The 20,480-nt window shown below is 38.9% G+C and overlaps 1 protein-coding gene across 16 annotated transcripts in view; it reads left to right on the forward strand.

Annotated features, from left to right (window-relative positions):
* Positions 1–20,480, forward strand: part of TP63 (tumor protein p63) — a 230,946-nt gene that overhangs the window by 136,529 nt on the left and 73,937 nt on the right. For all 16 annotated transcript variants that reach the window (XM_021070042.2, XM_021070044.2, XM_084990704.1 and 13 more), the window contains one exon: positions 9,810–10,064. In XM_021070042.2, coding sequence (XP_020925701.1) covers positions 9,810–10,064 — 255 coding nt within the window. The remainder of the gene's footprint in view (positions 1–9,809; positions 10,065–20,480) is intronic.

Below are 20,480 nucleotides of genomic sequence, written 5' to 3' on the forward strand. Positions count from 1 at the left end.
ATACCCGTAGAGAGGGCTGTTCACAACTGATCTGTACAGAAGGCAAAAAGCAAAGCAACTACACACATTGGAAAGCCTGGTCTCCACCTGTATGTTCTGAATCATAACTTGCAAGTCTTTTTTTTCTTCCTTTCTTTTCTTTTCTTTCTTTCTTTTTTTTTTTTTTTTTTTTAATGATCCCGTGTATTTACTTCCATTATACTTCAAGCAGCAAGAAGATTTTTAAAAGACAGGGCAGTTTCCTGAATAAGGACTGACTTGTTCTTGAACAAGGTAAACAGTGTAAAGTGTGCTGCTTTCACTTAATTGATTACCCAGGAGGACAGAGAATGTGTTTGATTTTTTTTTTGGCCACACAACGGAACCGATTCGATTTTTATTGTGCTTTGCAGTCACTTAGTCACTTTTTAAAAGTATTTACTTGCTGACACACTGTTCCCTTGATTCATTTTGTCCCCTGATGTTTCTCGATCATCACCAGGGATATGAGTAGTTTGCCCTGGGTAAAGAAGCTTGATGATTTACAAACACTTTCACATGTTATTTTCTATGGTATTATTTCTATAGGATGTCTGAGAAATTTTAAGTCATTTTGTTCTTAATCATGGTGCCCTAGGTTCTTTTTTTTTTTTTTCTGTTCAAACAAGGCACTAATGAGCTGTCGTAATTATTAAGCTGATTGATTGTTACTTTCATAATGGGGTAAATAGAATGAAATGAATAGATCAGTGTCTTTTCAAAGTAAGGCATGTCTTTGGCATAGGTGGAAACTTCAGTTTTATTTTGCAGTTAAAAATGAATCTTAAAGGAACACTTCAATGTTATATATAAGTCACCATGTCTAATTATAAAGCATAGTAAATCACTGAAAACTTTAATTATCTCAAATATAATGAAAAATATATCAATCAGTAGAGAACTTGACAAGCAAAAGCAAATTAGAACTTAAGAAACAGTGTTCTTGAATATGTATAGAATGTACTATGTATAGAATAGACAGAGTAGTATAGTCCTTAGTTCATGCTTTAGTTTTCCATTTGTAACCTGTGTGTGTGTGTGTGTGTGTGTGTGTGTGTGTGTGTGTGTGTGTGTATGAGATAAAGTCTGAGAAATGAAGTCATGGATTTAGACTATTTGTAAGAAATGGTTTGCAAGTCCAATAAACTACAGTCTCAGTTCCTCAAAACACACAATTGTAAGCTCTTAATTATGGCATTATTCTAAACCAAATTCTAGCTAACTGGGCAGAAAATCATGGAAATTAGAGAGGGAGGGACCAACATTGTGGCCTGTCTACTAGAAACTAACATCTTACGTGAAGCTTGAGTTTGGGTGGTTCCTTCTCAATAAGCACTATCCATAGGTAGCAAATAATTATATGATCACAAAGATTTGGATTCTTGTTGCTGACCTAGATGCATGATAAATAAAATCTAGATCATCAGGTAAGAAACACTACCTTGGCACAAAAATGTGTATGTGTTTGTCTTAAGGAAGTAGAAGCTCATTAATATACTTCCCATCTAGGTGTGAGCTACCAAGTATTACTCATGGCCTTGTGAGTGACAGGACTGGCTACGCTGCTACTAGTTCCCATAAAAGCTGAAGCTAAAAGTCCAGTTCTCATCGGTCAAAACAAATCCACACACAAAGTAAAAGTCATAGAGATTATTTGGAGATGCACTGTTAACATTCACCTGGCAGTGTTATATAAAGAGGTGAATCTGATTTGGAGACAGACTTACTTCAGCCCCAAAAAGAAGCATTACTTGGTTGTGATAGAATAAATGAGATACTTTCTGAAGGTGATTTTTATCTTGAAATGTTTTGCATTTATTCTTTAGTATTTCATGAACGTCCGCTGGGTCACAGACACTGTTCTAGATACAAGACCCAGCACTAAGCAAACCAAATATAGACTCTCACAAATTTATGGTCTAATAGAGAGGACCAGCATTAAAAAGGATTTACACAGATAAGTAATTTTAAGTATAATTACATGATGCAAAGAGGAAAGTTACAGTACCATTACAATATGAAACAAAGAATGCCCATCTGGACAGTCAGGGAAGGCTTCTACTTGGACATGACATTGAAGCCAAAACTGAAAGATGAACTGGGAAACAGCCTGCATGTGCAAAAGGCTTGAAGACCAAAGGAATGAAAGAATTTGCCCTTGAAAAACTGAAGGAATGCCATTCTTTAGTGACCAAAGAGGAAGGTTTCAAATAGTGTGACACAGGCCATTTTAAAGAGTTGGGGCTTTTATTCTAAGAGATTAGGAACGTGCTCAAGGTGTTCAACTGTGAGAATGACCTGATCACATCTTCAGGGGCTTTCCAGTGATGGCTCCAAGGAGCTGGCTCTCCAGTTCTTTGCAATGACATACAGTCTAAGAATGGTTATTTTATATCCTGTCTTTAATGAGTGGAAAATATTTTCTTGGGGGACAAAAGAAGTATGCTCTTCATTGAGTTAGCTCTTTAATAAAAATTCCAGGCAGAAATTTGAGTGACCCTAAATGAAGTATACTTAAGAAAGTGGGTTCTCAAGCCAGAGCTACTGGTTTCATATTTGAGCTATGTCACTTACTACCATGAATTCTTAATCTTGTGGAGCTGTTTCCTTATCTATAAAATATGTATAAAACCTTAGTTAATTCCACTTAACTCGTGAGGATTAAATGAATAAATATATGCAAAGCACTTAAACATGGTAAGAAACATAGACTCAGAAAGAACTTAGTGGTGGTAGTGATAGTAGTAGTAACAGCTAATATTCCTTTCGGAGAGGATTGAATACGGATGCTAAATAGGGATCAGATATTTTTTTGGGCACACCCATGGCCTGTGGACGATCCTGGGCCAGGGATTGAATCCACACCACAGCAGTGGCCTAAGCTGCTGCAGTGACAATGCTGGATCCTTAACCCACTGCACCAGAAGAGAACTCCCCAGATTTTTTTTTTTAAATATTGATGGTCACCATTATTTTACTGAAATTGATATGTCTTTAATTTCATATCATGGTGAACAAAGTGATATCCTGTGATAAAACGTTAATCACATTTAATGCTTCTATTGTTTAAGTCATAATTTCTGATATGGTCTAGACAGATACATTATTGAAATTATTTTTAAATATTTAAACTCACTTCAATAACCTAAAGAGCATTATTGGTGAGCTTCTAAAGTCACCAATAGTATGCTTTCCTTGTAGGTGGTATAACCTTCACTAAAGATCTTCATTAGCATGTACTTTCTTCTTTTATCCTGTCTGCTTAAAAGACTATTAATACAAGGATTGTTTGAGATTGAAAATTTCCTCAATTATTTATTTATTTTTTTATGACCACATCTGTGGCATGTGGAAGTTCCCAGGTTAGGGGTCGACTCGCCGACACCGCAGCTATGGCACCACTGGATCCAAGCCACATTTTCAACCTACACCACACCTTAGGACAATGCTGAATCTTTAACCCACTGAGGTAGGCCAGGGATCAAAAACGCACATCCTCAGAGACAACATCGGGTCCTCAACCCCACATTGTGAGCCACAGTGGGGACTCTCCTCAAACATATTTTTGATCCAACTATAATCAGTAACTCCTCCTTCACTTTAAAGAAACTGAAAGTCTGTATCCTTTATCCTATTATATGGATCAAGATTTATTGAATATTAAAATTATACCTTTCTGCTTTCTGCTAACTCAGTGCTTCCTTGGTATGTAATGATGATGTCAGTTTCTTTTAGCATGGAGATACTCATGATTATAATTTTGTTCGTTTGTCCTTAATACTAGAAGGGACTAATGAAATTATAGAATTTAAAGTTTATTTTTCCTTAATTGAGCCCTACACAGCTGTCATTTAGTTATATTTGGATTGAGTTTTAACTTCATTACCTTTCACCCTTCCTGGTTTTTCAAGTATTACGGGTCATATCTGTTGACACTGTTGTCCAGTTGATTAACTAACTTTGTATTTATTTGTCTAAGCTGCTCTTGTTGGCATTGGCAGGAGCTTTTAGGAAATTCTCCCAAGTTATGGAATCTTGGCCCTCAAAGGAATCTTGACAGTTTGCATCATAACATAAAATATCCTAGGTTCTAGTAAACTCTTTGCAGGCTGTCTTTTTAGGTTTGTATACCTAAGTGCTTTATTTTTATATATTGTTCATTATAAGGTATCAGTGTATTTTACCTCCAAACACTCACTTTCTAGGATCATCTGGAAGACAACAGAAGGGAAATATTTTATACCTAACAAAATCTGGCTTTGAGAAAAATGTGCTGCTCAATAAGTTCTTAACAGGGAAAGATGGTGCTTTAACTTGACATTATAATACAAATATCTTCTTGACCTCAAATGGAGCACTTTAAATCAATTGTGTTTAATTCTAGCATAAAACAAACCATCATTCTTTGAGGTGAGGCAGGTGGTAGAAGACAAAAATGACAAGCATTTCTCCCTAAGGCAGTGCTTGTTGAAAAGTCACTACCTTGCCAATATTTGGGGATAAAAATGTAGTACTGTCTGCTAGAGCATAATTGAATGACTGCTTTGCCAAGCCAGGGTCATGAAGAAAACTGTTTTCTTTTCCCAGGAGGGGCTTTAAAGTGTTCAAAAATCTCCTCCATGGAGCCTGAGGTGAAAGGTTATATTAGCTGAGGAAACTATATATGCTGCTGCCTGAAACAATTTGGGTTTGTAGGTTTGGTCTGACAAATCTGTATAAAAAAAAAAAAAAATAGTTCTCTTACTTTTTGAAAGCAATCTGATGGAATTATTTTTAAATAGCACTGTACATGAGAAGGATCATCCCTAAAAGAATGTTAGAACGGGTGCACCCTTTACGTTTGATCACCAGCCTCCTCAATTTTCTACAGATTTTAGTTTATAGGAAACTAAGGTCCAGGTTGTTTAAGTGCCTTGCCCAGGGGTAGATGGCACATTAGTGGCAGAGTTTGGCCTTAGCCCCTACCTCACCAAGTGTAAGTTCTTCTGCATTACTAGAATCTACTCAGGAATAAAAGGAGTGCTGAAAAATGTTTAATTCTCTAGCCTCCTCTAAGAGTCAGTCAAGGGTTATAAATATAATATCTTTCAAATGGAATTTGGGCACGTTATTGTTTCCTGTGACAAAGATCCATTTGAATTGAACTGAGGTAAATAAATTGATTATATGTCCCCAAAGTAACCACTTCTATGCCTGATATGGCCCTCATTCCCATTTTTTACTAATCCCTTGCCATATATTATCAGTTATTGTTGCCAGGTTGCCATAAATTAGCTAATGCAGATAGTAATATTTAGGAAAGAGAACTTATAAAATTTCTTTTATATAGATAAATTCGAAGAGAGAGGTTTTCAGAATTGCCCATTATATCTGTGTTGCTGTTTCATCGCTCTGGTCATATGACTTGATTAGAATTCTTTTTTGATACTAAATTATTTAAATTATTTTTTAGCATCAAACTTTAAGTAGGTTTTAAACCCAGGTATTCAATACTGAGTTTTGTTAACAGTGATAAATACTGATATAGATTATTGCTGAGCTGACGAGAAGAAAATTAAGGCCCAGGATATACTCAGAATTTAAGATCATTAAACAATGTGATGTAGGAAAGAAAAATAAAATGAAGCTTAAGGGATAGTATTTTTAGGACACTTTCAAAACAATGACTCGTCAGGAGAAATCTGTCTTCCACATTGCCATTTTGAGTCTAGTCATCCAAATGATAATTTAGTGAAGAAATGAATCAGAGTCTGTAGATGGCTATGAGGATGCAAAAGAACTTATGACAGGAGAAAAACAAACAAATGAAAAAACCCAAGAAAACACTCTTTATATATTTGGGAATGGGAGTTATATCTGCTCTTTCCTAATGGTGAAAACAAGCAGTTTGTGATTCAGCCCTGGGTATCCCTGTACTTACCACACCAGCTCCAGGTTTCAGAACCCCCCTGGGGTGCTCTGTCATTCCAGGACTAGCTTAAGTCTCAGTGACCAAGGTGTGTTCATCCTTTCTGTGGTCAGATCAGCTAGACTGTGATGAAGCTGGATACATTCCAGCTAAAGATATTGAGAATTTTCCAGGGTCCGGGTGGTGAGTTTCTATTTCAGATTAATTTCATAGGAAATGAAGCATCTGCTTGGATTCCAAGGAAACCCATCGTTTTACTTTATTAGGCTTATAACAGATATCAAACAAACTGCGTTCATTCTCACCTTTTATATTTTGTGGAAAGAAGACTGTCTCCCCTTTCAGACATGGTAGGGCGGCTATATAACATTGTTCATTCATTACTGCATTGAGTGCCAGAGAGTATGTTAAGGTTATTCCAACTTCAAGATGCTCTGAGATTAGGCAGGGACAATCCACTTCCTATTACATTTGGCAAGTTCTAATAGATTTGTTGCATGAGAAACACAAGGGGCATATGGAGTTCTACTCAGGACACTTTTTGTTACTTATGAATGTCATGTTCTAACTTATGAGACTATTTTACTTTTCATTATAAATAGGCATCTCTGCAGCATCCAAGTGTAACACACATTTCTCCCTTATGTGTTTACGAAACTACTGACAGTAAACAAAGGGCAGTATACTGCTTCCTTCATCCCACCAGCTTCACTTCAGCAGGAAATAAAATATAAATATTATTCACATTAACCTGGAACAGAGCTGGTTTCAGAGGCTGTGAAGTGTGCAGTCATGAGAGGGCCATATGCTTTGCTTAAGGCTCTTCTGTCACCATTTTGAAACTCTTAATAATTTGTGAACAAGAGATCCTGTGTTTTCATTTTGCAATGGGCCATGTGAATTATTTTGCTAGCCCTGCCTTCTTAACACTTGTTCTTCTTGGCTATGTAAGTTTGCCCTTGGCCTCGAATTGCTAACTTTGTCAACAAGTCCACTCTCTTCAAATCAAAGAAATAAGCCAATAACCTTTTTTGGTTGTTGTTAACGAAATGCTTTTAAAATTAACTTATTTCCTATGGTAGCTTTATGACATCAGTTTTTAATAAAGCTATGAAAAGTCTCCAGGGGGATTTCCAATCATAGAGTTCTAACATTGGTGGGTTTATTTTTGTCTGTGTTTTAGGCTAGTTAATTCAAAGTTAGTGTTAGTTTTATGCTTAAAAAAAAAAGAAGAAAAAAAGACAACTGAGTATACTACTCAATTTTGTCTTCCTTTCAAGTAAAATTCGAGAGAAGTTTCACATTGAAATATGTTTTCCTATTTTTATCTTGAGTAGTGAGGAGTTCTTTGCCTGAACCTGAGAAATCCAGCTTTATGTTATATAAATTGAGGCATCAGCTTTGGAAGCCAATCCTGTTGTTGTGAAGTAAAATATTTCACCTAAACTGTGTGGGATTAAAAATGAGCACATTTAAAAACACGGCCATCCACACTTATTAGTGAGTCGAAATTCGTTTCTGCTTCTTTGGTGCCCCCCAATGCGTTCAGTCTTATTACTGTCCCAGGGCTGTCTGCTTTGTACCTCTGAGGTAAACGGAGTTTCCATTTCTCTTAAGTCCTTCAAGGAGCTCTGAGTGTTTACTCACTGGCTTTTAAAGCTGGTCCCCAGACTTTTCTCTTTACCTATATTGGGAAAAAAAGAATAATTCAAAGGGCCATGTTTCTTTGTACTCCTCCAAGCCCACAATTAGCTGAAGTTCCATTCTGTGTAGCTAGAAGGAGGAGGAGAGGGTTGGCCTAACAGGCTTTTTACAGCCTGTGAGAAAGTGCTTGGTGAATTTCTTTGTCCCTTTTGTCAGGGCCGGCTGCCTCCCTAATTGTACTGCTGTAGGGAAGCGCGTGCCAGTGGGAGCATTATCTGATTCCTGCAGGACGCTCAGGAGTGCTTTGTATACTGACCCTTAACTTGAACACAAAAGATTTCTTTTCAATCCCCTTTCCAGGCTGTTGCCTCAGGCTTGGATACCTAAGAGCTTCAGTTCAGCCCCGGCTGTGGATGCCTTCATCCGGGCCTCAGGTTTTAGTTTTTTCTCTCTTGGCTGCCTCACCTGGACTTTGCCTCACCTGTCAGGAAGGGAAGCTGAAGGTGGAGGAGAGGAGAAGGAGCAGGAGCTGTGGAAGTCAGAGAGGAGAGAAGGCGAGACTAACAGCTGCTCTTGTCAGCAGGGGGATAAGTGTAAAGAGATTAATAGTTATTTGAAGAGCAAATGGGGACGTGGCATTCGGCCGTGGAATGCGAATATATAAATGTAATGGAATGGACATGCGACCATTAACATTTAGATGGATGTTCTCTGGACTGAATGGAATGGCAGAGTTCTTTCTCCTCCCCACGTGAAATATTTAAAGTTTATTAAAATAATTTTATTCCACTTAAAATTAAGTTAGAATTCTTTTCAAGCATCAACTTCTTTGTGAGTTTGTTCTCCATAATCTGACTTACTTTGGGACTCAGTTAGAGTTCAGTTAAAGAGCCAGACTCAACCCCTAGCCTGGGAACATCCGTTTGCCACTGGTGCAGCCCTAAAATGACAAAAAAAAAAAAAAAAAAAAAAAGCCAGATTCCTCATTTCCTTTATAAAATATGTACCAACAGGACTGCCTCCTTTTTGCTTTTGATTTGTTTTCCTGTTGACAACTTAAAGAAACCATGAGACTTCCATGTTAGAAGGCTTCATAAAGAGAAGACTGTACCAGAGGCTGGTGGCCCCTTCTGGAAATGTGTTCAGTTTGACTTGGGAATGACTTCAGTGATCTGACCAGGCTGACAGGTGTGATGGCGTAGTCAAACCCCTTGACTTGGAATCAGAAGATTTGGTTTCAAAATCCCTACGCTTGGCTTACTAGCCGATGCTTGAGCAAATCGCTTCTTCTCTCTGATGGTAATACAGTATAGATTTTTCTTTTCAGTGGAAATGAAAATTTAAATCATTCTTTGCATAAACATCTTATATTCAATTGAATAGCTATTCAGGACTGGTTTTCCTAGAAGAAATAAAAGCCTTTGGCAGACAAGTTATATGAACTAATGTACTTCTGAATTATGTCAAATATAGAATTTGAATCATAACTAGATGATACTTCTCTTACACATGTTGTGCTTTAGAAAATAAACTGCTACAAAGAAAATGAAAGAACAGATAAACAATTAGGCTGTGTTTGGTTGTTATACTAGCATGTTACCTTATAAAATATATAGTTGTCTCTTCCTCACTCTGCTACCCATTCCCCTCCAGTCTTGGGGAGCCCAGTCCTGGGGAGGGGTGAAGAGGGGTGGGGGAATTGGTACACTGAGACAGAATTTAGAATGATAAGATTAAAAGGAAATTTGGAGGACAACTGATTTTGCTCTGCAAATAACAATTTGATGTTTAAATCTCCTCTAGAACATATCTATCCAGTGGTCTTTCTCATTCTGAGTATCATGACAGCAGGAGGTGGTGGAGTAGCAGGTGATATTCATTTATTTTAAAGAATTCATAAGCAGCTACTGAGTACTGATACTTTTAACCCAGTTGGTGAATAAAGCTCATAATCTATTTTCATAATCTATTTTCAAAAGGCTCTTGATGAGACCCCTGTCTTCAAAGTATGCACGTGAAGCTGTGTGGTCGGTGCAGGTCATTATAAAACATAAACACACGCCTTGGGCTTCTTTGGTGTTTTGAACAATGTATCATCAGTTGGTCATTTTCCCTCGAATGTAAAGTTTCACGGACCTGAGGCTGAACTCTGTAGAAGGCTTGCACCAAATTACGCCTTTTTTGGAGCCATGATATGCAGCCTAAATGGCTAACGTTGGGGTTTCTGGGTGTCCTGCAGCCACAGTACACGAACCTGGGGCTCCTGAACAGCATGGACCAGCAGATCCAGAACGGCTCCTCGTCCACCAGCCCCTACAACACAGACCACGCCCAGAACAGCGTCACGGCGCCCTCGCCCTACGCACAGCCCAGCTCCACCTTCGATGCCCTCTCGCCTTCGCCCGCCATCCCTTCCAACACTGACTACCCGGGGCCGCACAGCTTTGACGTGTCTTTCCAGCAGTCCAGCACCGCCAAGTCAGCCACCTGGACGGTAAGAGCACCGGGCGCCCGCGTGCCCTTGAACCTGACCCCTAAGAATAGAGGTCTTCGCCATCACCCCCAACACCTCTCCCCCATCAAGGCTTAGGGCTGCGTATTGAATAGTACAGTATTTCTCCTTGTCCTACAAGGCCATTTTGGTTTTGGGTATTTAACGCTGAACCGGAGAGAAAAAGTGCCATTAGGTAGGAACAGCCCTGATCCTGTGTTCTGGTTGGCTCCTGGCATTTTTAGCTATTGTGGTCTTACCTGCCTCACGCTGCTGGGACGTCCTTTGTATGAAAACAATTTTTTTTTTAATAGAAAAATTATTCCAGTGGGAAATATAGTTGTGGGATATGTGTTTGCAGTCTGCAAAATGTAGGCTGGTTACCGGTATCATTATTTTGAAAAAATAAATGCCACGTTAAGATGTGATTTTTTAAAAATGAATAAAATCACAAACATGGTGTAAAAAGAAATTAAAATCTCATTCATTAAGGTAAGGCTAAATTCGTTTATACATGTAAGTTCTATAATACGTCATAATTTATTGATACATATATATTTGTTACAGTAGACTCATCCCCCCAAAAGCCTCAAAACTACATATCAGAGCCCTGAATTGGTTCATTGATTAAAAATGTTAAAAAAAGTATATATATATATTTTTTTTTCTAAGAAAACATGCAAATATTTTAAAAATTAAAAATCTGTAAGAATTTGATGCTATTTCACAGTTGACTTTGCAGTGTATTATAACACAAGTAAAGCTAAATATAAGGGAAGAGGCCTATAAGACTGGTTTTTATTCGTTGATCAAGGAATGCCCAAGACTAAAGTGGAACACATGTTTGTCAAACAATTTAACATTTGCATAGTTTATAGAAATTCTTCCAGATACCATCATCTTGTTGAGAAGCAGCTTTAGAATTGTTTTAAAGGTTTTTTTTTTTTTTTTTCCTTATTTGGCAAATAGGTTTATTTAGAAAGCATTTTTATTTGTATATTACAGTATCCAGGCTTTACTCCAGTTGTACAGAGTTTGTGAAATAATCAGCGTGAGGCACACTCAATTCCAACGTAATTCCATGTGTCGCCTCATTTTGACCTCACTTCTTTGTAAACTTGGTAGGACAATTTCATAATTCCCATTTTACAGTGAAGACAGCTGAAGAAATGTGGAGTTTGGTGACCTTCTTAATGTTACAGAGGCTTCTGTGTAGCTGGTCCTGTTACTGCCACCTTTCCTGACTAGATTGTATCCTTTCTTTCATTCTTCCACATCAAGATGTCCCCAGATTGTCTGAAAATGTATTGTGGTGCTTTCCATTCATGGTTTGAAAAGTGTTTCTGTTATGGTTTGTACTTCAACTATAATGTAGACGTATTAGCTTAAAACTTGATCTCTCTTCAGTGTGTGGCTATTTTAATCAGTTATATCATACTCTTTAATCTCTTTTTTTGTTTTTACTAATAATGGTGGAGGGGTGGTCACTATAGGTGAGTAAACTTAAGAGTCTGTAGGAGCTCTTAAAGAAATATCAGTTGATCTAAGTAATATTTTGCCAAAGAACTGTTTGAGTAACCATTTTATAAATGGAGCATTGATGTGTTTTGGAATAGGGGTCACCGATTAGGTGTTTGACATCACTGATCTTCAAAGCTTACCGTTTCTCATCTGCATACTCACACACAGCTCCCTGTATTAGGAGTGAGCAAATCTGATGGATGATGGGTGTATTGGGGCCACTAAATGAATAATCACTTCCTTTGGAAAGTGGCTTAAGAACCGTGGAGATGGAACATGAGGCAGGTCCAACATTACATCAGTCTTTCTTCCTCCTCCCTCCTTCCCCACCTCATCATACAGAGATCTGAAGGCTTCTTTCAGATTTAGCACAATTCTGAACCCTCCTCCATCAAAGCCCTATCTCAGAGAAGTATGTTGTCTCGTCAGAAGGCTGGGTAGGTGTGTATAAGTGGGAGGGTAAAAAAAAAAAAAAAAAAAAAGCAAAACCTCAGAAGGGGGTAGGCACAGGAAAGAGCACCAGATGGGAGCCAGGAAACCTGGACTCTCCTTGTGATCATCCGCATGTCCTCTGGCAAGTCACTTCATCTTTCTAGCATTTAGTCTGTGCCTCGGAGGAGGATGAGCAGGCTGAAACCCAATCTCGTTTCTTATGGCGAGCTCATATTATGAATCAACACAGAAAATTTTTAGAAGAATTTAGGTTCTAATCAGGTATTTTTGCCTGCCATTAATAAATGACTTTGATTTAAGCTGGTTCGCCTTTCTTGAGTTTCTGTTCAGTTATCCAGTTTATGCTGTGGGTATTACAAAATGAATGGTTGAGTTTGATGTCCATTCTATCATACTAGTGTATCACGTGGTATCTACAGTTTTATTAATGTTCTTTCTTATTCACAATTAGACTCATTTTAGGCCCAGCTGCATTTCTTCTGAATTCAGCACATTTGAACTCTTGTTTGAGGAGCTGTTGAGATCACCCAAAAATAGGTAAATTCTTAGCCATGGACACCAGTGTGTTATACATAGCAGCATCGAACTCCTCGAGCCAAATTTTGTATCCTCACACTTATGCACAGATCTCATGTTTTTAAGGGGTCTCTCATGCATTCATCCTAGTTGGAGTCTCAGAACCAAGGCTGTTATCTTCAGTTTTATGAAAGAAGAAAGTTTAAGAAGCAAAGTTTACCTGGCTGATCCCCAGCCAAGGAGGGAGAGAAACCCAGGCCTCTGTCCTTCAAGTTCAAGTCTCTCCACCATCTTATCTAGACTGTCTTCCTCTTGATAGGAACATGCAGGTACTCCCAGGCCCTGTGTAGAGTCGAGTGAAGCCACCTGACAGAGGACATTTCGATGCCACATTATCTTAGGCATCTGTGCATGTTCAAACAATTTTTCACAATAAAACCCTGTATTTTAGAACTTCCCACAAACTGGAAGCAGCAGAAGCAGCTGTCATTAGGACACACTTATTGCACAGTCTTCTGGTAATTCTTTAATAAAAATCTTGTTAGTACCATTTTATCACTTGTCATCCTTTCATGTTGTTTTCTCTTTTAATTTCTGGTGTTACTCAGAGTTACTGCCAAAATATAATTAATATAAAGTATATATGCATATTTCCTTTGCTTTCTCTTCAAATAACGAATGTGTGTTTCCAGTTCTATCAAAATATGGTATTTATTTTAAACTTCTTCCAATTAAATGAAGTGAAGAGCGATGACATTTTTCCATATTCTCGACTTCACACACACACACACACACACACATTCAGTCACACCCAAACTACCACTGAATTTAGGACTTAGTTTCAGACTTTCTTCTTCTTTCTGCAGTGTAATTCCTACCAGTGATAGAGACCTACCATTTAATATAATAAAGTGCTGGTCTAGTATTATAGCTGGGAATCATCAGCCATAGACCAGGTGACAGTAAGGTAATTTTGAAATGATAAGAAACTGAGGTGCAGATTTCAACCCTGAAACTTACTAGCACCCCATGGGACCTACCCAAAGAGTTCAGTCTCTTTAAACCTCAATTTTTGCCCTGGCAAATGAGGATGTTCACCTTTTCCTTACAGTTCACTGCTTTCCTTATGGTGATGATTACACACCATGTGTAAGGACTAGGCTAGTCATAGGCACACGTGTGTTTACTGTCTAAATTTGAATTCTTTTGCTTCACCAGTTTATTATATTTTTTGATTGTTTGTTTTTCCTTTTTCTGCTGCACCAGTGGCATATGGAAGTTCCTAGGCCAGGGATCAAATCCAAGCTGAGCTGTGACCTATGCCACAGCTAGAAACACCACCAGATCCTTTACTCACTGGGCCACAGTGGGAACACCTGTTATAGTTTTGTTGAGGGTTCAATTGCTTAAGAAGTAATCATTTGAAAGAAAGCAAAGCAAGATGTCTTTGACTCTTTTTTTTTTTTTTTCTTTGTGCTTGTGGGCTATCAACATGCATACTCCAGCCCCAAAGGACAGTGATATTATCCACTACTCAAATATATGACTAAATGGCATAGGATGATAACAGGCTCTCCATATGCAGACTTATACAGGCCAGCTGTGCTGCTTCCTTAAGCCTGTCCAAACAGATGCAGGCTCTCCTGGCCAGCACTAGGAAAGGTCTTTTCCAGCTTTTAGAACATGTTGATTTCCAGCATTTATTTCTCATCTTTAATCTGCCCCTTCGTTTATATAGGGATGTCTTTTAAAAAATTCTCAATGTCAAATATAGAATAACAGTGGATCTGTGATAGCAAAAGTATTGGAGACAACCTTACACTCACCAGTGGGGAACTGGTTACCTAAATTGTGGCATATGCACATGACAGAGTATTCTGTGGCCATTCACAAGAATCATAGGTACTGATGTGGAATACTTTTGGTGTTGCTGGCGAGGACAAGATAAGCTTTCAATGGCATCTCGTTGGGCTTTGAGAGGACTGGTGAGGACACCACTTCTGGGGGCAAAATAGTTTTGTTTGCTGGACTCCAGGGACAAGGCTGTTTTGGCGAATATAGGTCACGTATATCTTGATTATCGGCCTCACACATCTTTGACAGTTTGAGACCTGTTTTCTCCGCAGCCCATGCATGACACACAGCATTATCCGTGTGCAAACCCTGGGAAAATGCTCAGGTTAATGTTTTTCTGTTGTGCTCAATCTGAGATAGCGACCCTGGCCTTTGGACATATATCACTTTTTGCTCTTGGGACATTTTCCTTTTATAGACTTCACAGTCTTATAGGGCAGACACCTTGACCTGGTACTCAGAACCATGTCCAGCATATAGTAGGCCTTTAATAAATATATTTTAAAAACATCGTTTTCATCTCATGGTACAAGGAAACGATTCCACTTCCGAGCAGTATTTCTCCATTCTGATCTTGATTGTTAGCTGCCTGTGAGCTTGATGCCTTTTGCCTGCACCCATGATGTGGAGAGCCTTCTTCCTTTGCCTTTCCTAATCATGCTAGCCTCGTGTTCTGTTCAGAGCTTTGAAGCATCTGACTTGAGCAAGTGGAGAGATTAGGGATGTGGCATTTGAAAGGGGAACAGCCAGTTCCCCCAGAGAGTTTCATTGATCCCAGCATATCGGTCTCGCAAGCTCGTTCCCCTTGGCTCCTCCACAGGCAGGCGAGCTGAGATGCCATGCCTGTGGCCCACCCTCCCTGTCATCAGGTTACCTGTAATGTAAGACTTCCAGAAAAAGGCTGCCAGCTCTGCAGAAACCTAATGCAAGCCAGCCCATTGCGTGGCCCTCTGGAATCCTGGGACTCTTAAGAATAGCCCGTCAAAGGACATGATGTACAGACAAACTTTTCCATGGTGAACATGATTTATTAGCTTCCTTACACAAAGGAAACACTTCTCCCATCTGTGTGGGAGCCTTAACTCTGGGGCTTGTCTTCAAATTGAGTGGCTGTTAGATTTCATTCCTGAGGGACAGAAGTCGATAGACTGGGCTCTTGACAGGGGTCCATTTGTTAATCATAACAAGGTTATTTTCACTTCTTGCCATAGCTGTCCTATAAATCTCTGGAGGTACACCTAGGAGTGTGTTTTTGGGCCCTTCCCATGACAATGAAAATAATAACATTGAGCACTGTCAACTGTTATCCAAGCTGTTTCTCAGTTTTTAGAATATTGAGGAAGAAGGGCCTGAACAAAGGACTTGGAGATTCTTAGTTACGGTTCATGTTACTTACTTAACTCTAGGTTTTGGATTCGAAAGTGAATTTCCTTTGTAAGCCATGCTGCAGGGGTATCATGCCATTCCAGAGCAGAATAACTTAATCAGCCAGTTTGCCCTAAGTTATTTAAAGTAACTCTAGGCTAATGTATTTGTGATAAGCCAGTTTCATCTAGTCTAATGTCGAGGGCCCTCCCACACTATTCTGAGTGATTTACTGGATGTACCATAGAGTTTCTATTTAAAAGAAAAAGAATAATATTTATTTATTGCATTAGTATTATGAGAACCAACCACTGATTAAGAAGAAATAAACAGCAAATTTTAATTAAGCTTGCCTTTCTTTTTATATTACAAAAAGAATAAAAGCAGCCCTCCCTTTTTTCCTTATTCTTTGTCCTGCTCCTTTTCCTCCTCCTCCAATCTTGCCCCCCCTTCTTCCTCCTCTTCCTTTTCCTCTTCTTTTTCACTTATGTTATCATTCATAGTAGTCAGTTTGGTTTTGTAGGTATTACCAGCCAGTCAATACTTTGTTTTTTCTCTGTAGCTTTGGTTTCCCAGAATGATGAATTATTATGAGGAGGATTATGATACAAATAAATTACTATGGCAGTTTCTATCAAGAACAGGAATCAGAACATCAGGCCTGTTTCTTGAACAAATCGCTTTTACTAGTAATAGACTACCTTGGAGGTGGAAAACCCAAATATCTGTGGGACTGGGGATAGGGTAAATGAGTCAAATGGTGAGGATGGGGACAGTGGCCTGATAAGCCCTACCCTACCTTGTCCACAGGGGTATGTGCTTTGCACCTCCAGCCTGGTGTCCTGGGGGAAGGCAGAACTGGAGTTAAAAGATCAAATTTTCAAGAGCATCTAGAAACCTCAATTTGCATGCAGTATTTCCAGATCTTTAAATGATATTATTGTTATTTTTTTTAGTTGTGAAAACCAGACCAAACAAAACAATAGTCTGACTGAATGTCATCCCTGTGGTTTACTTAACAGTGACAAGGGATGATAATTAAAGTTTAAATAAAATAACTGGAGACTAGAGCCAGCAGTATTCCATTAGGAAATAATAATTCTCTGTTCCTTTCAAAAGTTGTATAGATTAATCCCTTCCTGCAATAAACTGAGTACTACATCATCAAAGAAGATCTTTCTCAATTTGTTTCCCTACCATCACATTCCTATAACATTTTATTTTATGAAAGTATAATAATGTGCAATAATGGATCCTTGGCATAAAAAAAGAATCTTGGTTGTTTGTTTGGTTTTTTTAATCAGAGGATTTATGGGACTCCATAACTCTCTAAAATTGGCCAAAGCTGTCCTCAGAAAAGGACAGTGAAATTTAAAGGGCTTCAGATTAGTTTTCTCAGCTTAGCAATTGCTGCCTGATTTTTAGTTGGCACATAGAGAGTGTGCCAGAGCAAAAGTAACCAGAAGATTGAGATATAAACAGAGAATAGGAGTTCCCATCGTGGTGCAGTGGAAATGAATCTGACTAGGAACCATGAGGTTGCAGGTTCTATCCCTGGCCTTGCTTAGTGGGTTAAGGATCCAGCATTGCCATGAGCTGTGGTGTAGGGTCACAGGCTTTGCTCGGATCCCGTGTGGTTCTGGCATAGGCTCTAATTTGACCCCTAGCCTGGGAACCTCCATGTGCCTCGGGTGCGGACCTAAAAAGACAAAAAATAAAAATAAATAAAAAATAAACAGAAAATAATGTCATAGTATTTTTTTAATGGCTCAAGAAAAATACTGTGTATCATTAAGTTTGACAGAGGTGCCTCCAGATCAGCCCTGAATGAATGATGTGTGCCATTTACTGGTCCCGGTGCTTTCCCATATGTGAGCTTTACACCTTCTCATGTTTGCATTCCCCCATATTAGCCATTTCCATAGTGTGACCAAGTCGTGTAAGTGTCCCCGCCCCCTCTGGTGGAGAAGGGCAGATGGATTTTTCTCATGAAAGGTATGTAGCAATCAGCTGTCATGTCATGAGTAAAAGCAACTGTGCAAGAAATAAATCCTCATGGTTTTACATCTGTAGGATCAGTATCTCTATTAGGTCTCTGTAGCCAGGACACTTGAGATAATGTAGCTTTCTGCCCAACAACTTCTAATTTTTTGAGATTAAAGAAAAGGTTCCTGTGGAATACAAGGAGAATCTTTAAAACTCTTTGAAGCCCTGCAGATGTTCTGTAGACATGGAATAGTTTGTGGAGTAACTAGAATTAGGCACACAGGGGCCTAACGGTACTGATCTTAGCAGCCATCTCTTCCATGGCCTTTTTTTTTTTTTTTTTTTTTTTTTTTTACTTAGAGTATAGTGGATTTACAGCATTGTGTTAATTTCTGCTGTACAGCATAGTGACCCAGTCACACATACCTGACACACACACACATAGACACACACACACACACATATATATAGAGAGAGATATATATAGGTATATATATATATATATATATATATATATATACACATTCTTTTTCCCATATTATCTTCCATCATGGTCTGTCCCAAGAGACTGGAAAGAGTTCCCTGTGCTGTACAGTAGGACCTCAGTGTTAATCTATTCTCAATGTAACAGTTTGCATCTACTAACCTCAAACTCCCCCTCCATCCCACTCCCTCACCACTCCCCCCACCCTCCGCAATCACAAGTCTTTTCTCTAGTCTCTGAGTCTTGTTTCTGTTTTGTAGATAGGTTCATTGTGCCACGTTTTAGATTCCACATGTAAGTGATATGTAGTATTTGTGAAACAGACTCTTCCATGAGTTTTAATAAAAATTGCGACCTCATTATCAGGGTCCCCTCAGCTGAAGTTTAAAGGAAATTGAGAATAGCCAGAGAGCCTAGATCTAATGTATTGTGAGGTAGATTAGGGAGAGATTCTCACTTTACAGATAGAATGAGCCTTTTCATTTTAGTTTGGATCTAATAACGAAGACTCATGATCTCTTAGTGAAAAAAAGCAAAACAGTGTAATTTGCCGCCTTGTTACTGTATTAGAAGGGTCTGAAGAAGTGCATGGTAACTTCCAGTTGTTTTATGTGGAGTTAGTTTTACATCTTCAAGTTCATCAAATAGGTGTTCTTTTGTGGGTTACTCCTTTAGTTTGCATTTTTGTTTTACTTTTAATGCTATTTAACCAGTATCATCCACACTCAATCTTATAGAAAATAAAACGAATATGAGAGCACCATTTCAAAAGACTTTTTTTTGAGTGGTTTCCAAGTTGTATTAAATAAGGAGAATCATAATTGTTTAACTTAAGGATCCTCATTTAAATTTGAAAAGTCATCTGACAAGCTCCTGAAGAGTGTGGCTCATTAAGTGGGACACAGAACTCAGAAGGACAGCTTATGGGTATCTACTGACAGGCTGTTTGATCTGGGGCAAGTGATTCTGTCTGTGCCTATTTGTTAAATGGATATTGTGATACTTACTTGGAAGGATAGCTAGGAGGTTTCATTAAAGTTTATGAACTACTTCGGGAGCCTGCGAGGTGAAGCTCTGAAAACACAGTGTGTTCTTATCTTATCCTGTATTTTCGTCTTTAGATTTACCTGCATGAGTACCACATCATGCTTACAATTCAGGCAGTCTTTTGAGGTTTACCATTTATTCGTTTATTTATTCATTTATTCATTTATTTTTAGGGCTGCACCTACGGCATATGGAAGTTCCTGGGCTGGGAGTTGAATTGGAGCTCCAGCTACCAGCCTACACCACAACCACAGCCACAGCAACGCCAGATCTGAGCCACCCCAGCAACCTACAACCACAGCTCATGGCAGTGCTAGATCCTTTAACCCACTGAGCAAGGCCAGGGATTGAACCAGCATCTTCATGGATACTAATCAGGTTCTTAACCTGCTGAGCCGTGACAGGAACTCCATATTTGCCATTAATAAGCAGACATGAAATGAAATAATATAGATCTATAAGTCCCTAGAAATGAATGTGGGATGAAAATATATGTATACATATTTTCTAATGTAAAATAATCTCTCTCTCTCTCTCTCTTTTTTTTTTTTTTTGTCTTTTTAGGGCTGCATCTGTGACATATGGAGGTTCCCAGGCTAAGGGTCTAATCGGAGCTACAGCTGCTGACCTATTCCACAGCCTTGGCAATGCAGGATCCAACCTACACCACAGCTCATGGCAATGCCAGATCCTTAACCCACTGAGCGAGCGAGGCCAGGGATCAAACCTGAAACTTCAGGGTTCCTAGTTGTATTCGTTTCCATTGTGCCATGACAGGAACTCCAATAATCTCTTCTTAGAGTGATATTTTAATTGGATTCTATAACTGTTAATCAGATACTTTTTTTCTTAGAGTCTCACTTTTTGTTTGTTTTTGTCTTTTTAGGACTGTACCCATGGCATATGGAGGCTCTTAGGCTAGGAGTCTAATCAGAGCTGTAGCCACTGGCCTACACCACAACCACAGCAACATGAGATCTGAGCTGCATCTGTGACCTACACCACAGCTTACAGCAATGCCAGATCCTTAACCCACTGAGCAAGGCCAGGGATTGAACCTGCATCCTCATGGATGCTGCTCAGATTCCTTTCCTCTGAGCTAGGACGAGAACTCCTAGAGTCTCACTGTTTTATTGGTAATATTTCAGCAAACCAGTAACGGAGTTTTAAATTGTGATCATTTTGACTAAGTC

This window comes from Sus scrofa, chromosome 13, assembly GCF_054392235.1.
Source record: "Sus scrofa isolate SSC_HxYL_T2T_F1_AM1 chromosome 13, Sscrofa_HxYL_maternal_Yorkshire_Landrace_v2.0, whole genome shotgun sequence".
Lineage (NCBI taxonomy): Eukaryota > Metazoa > Chordata > Mammalia > Artiodactyla > Suidae > Sus > Sus scrofa.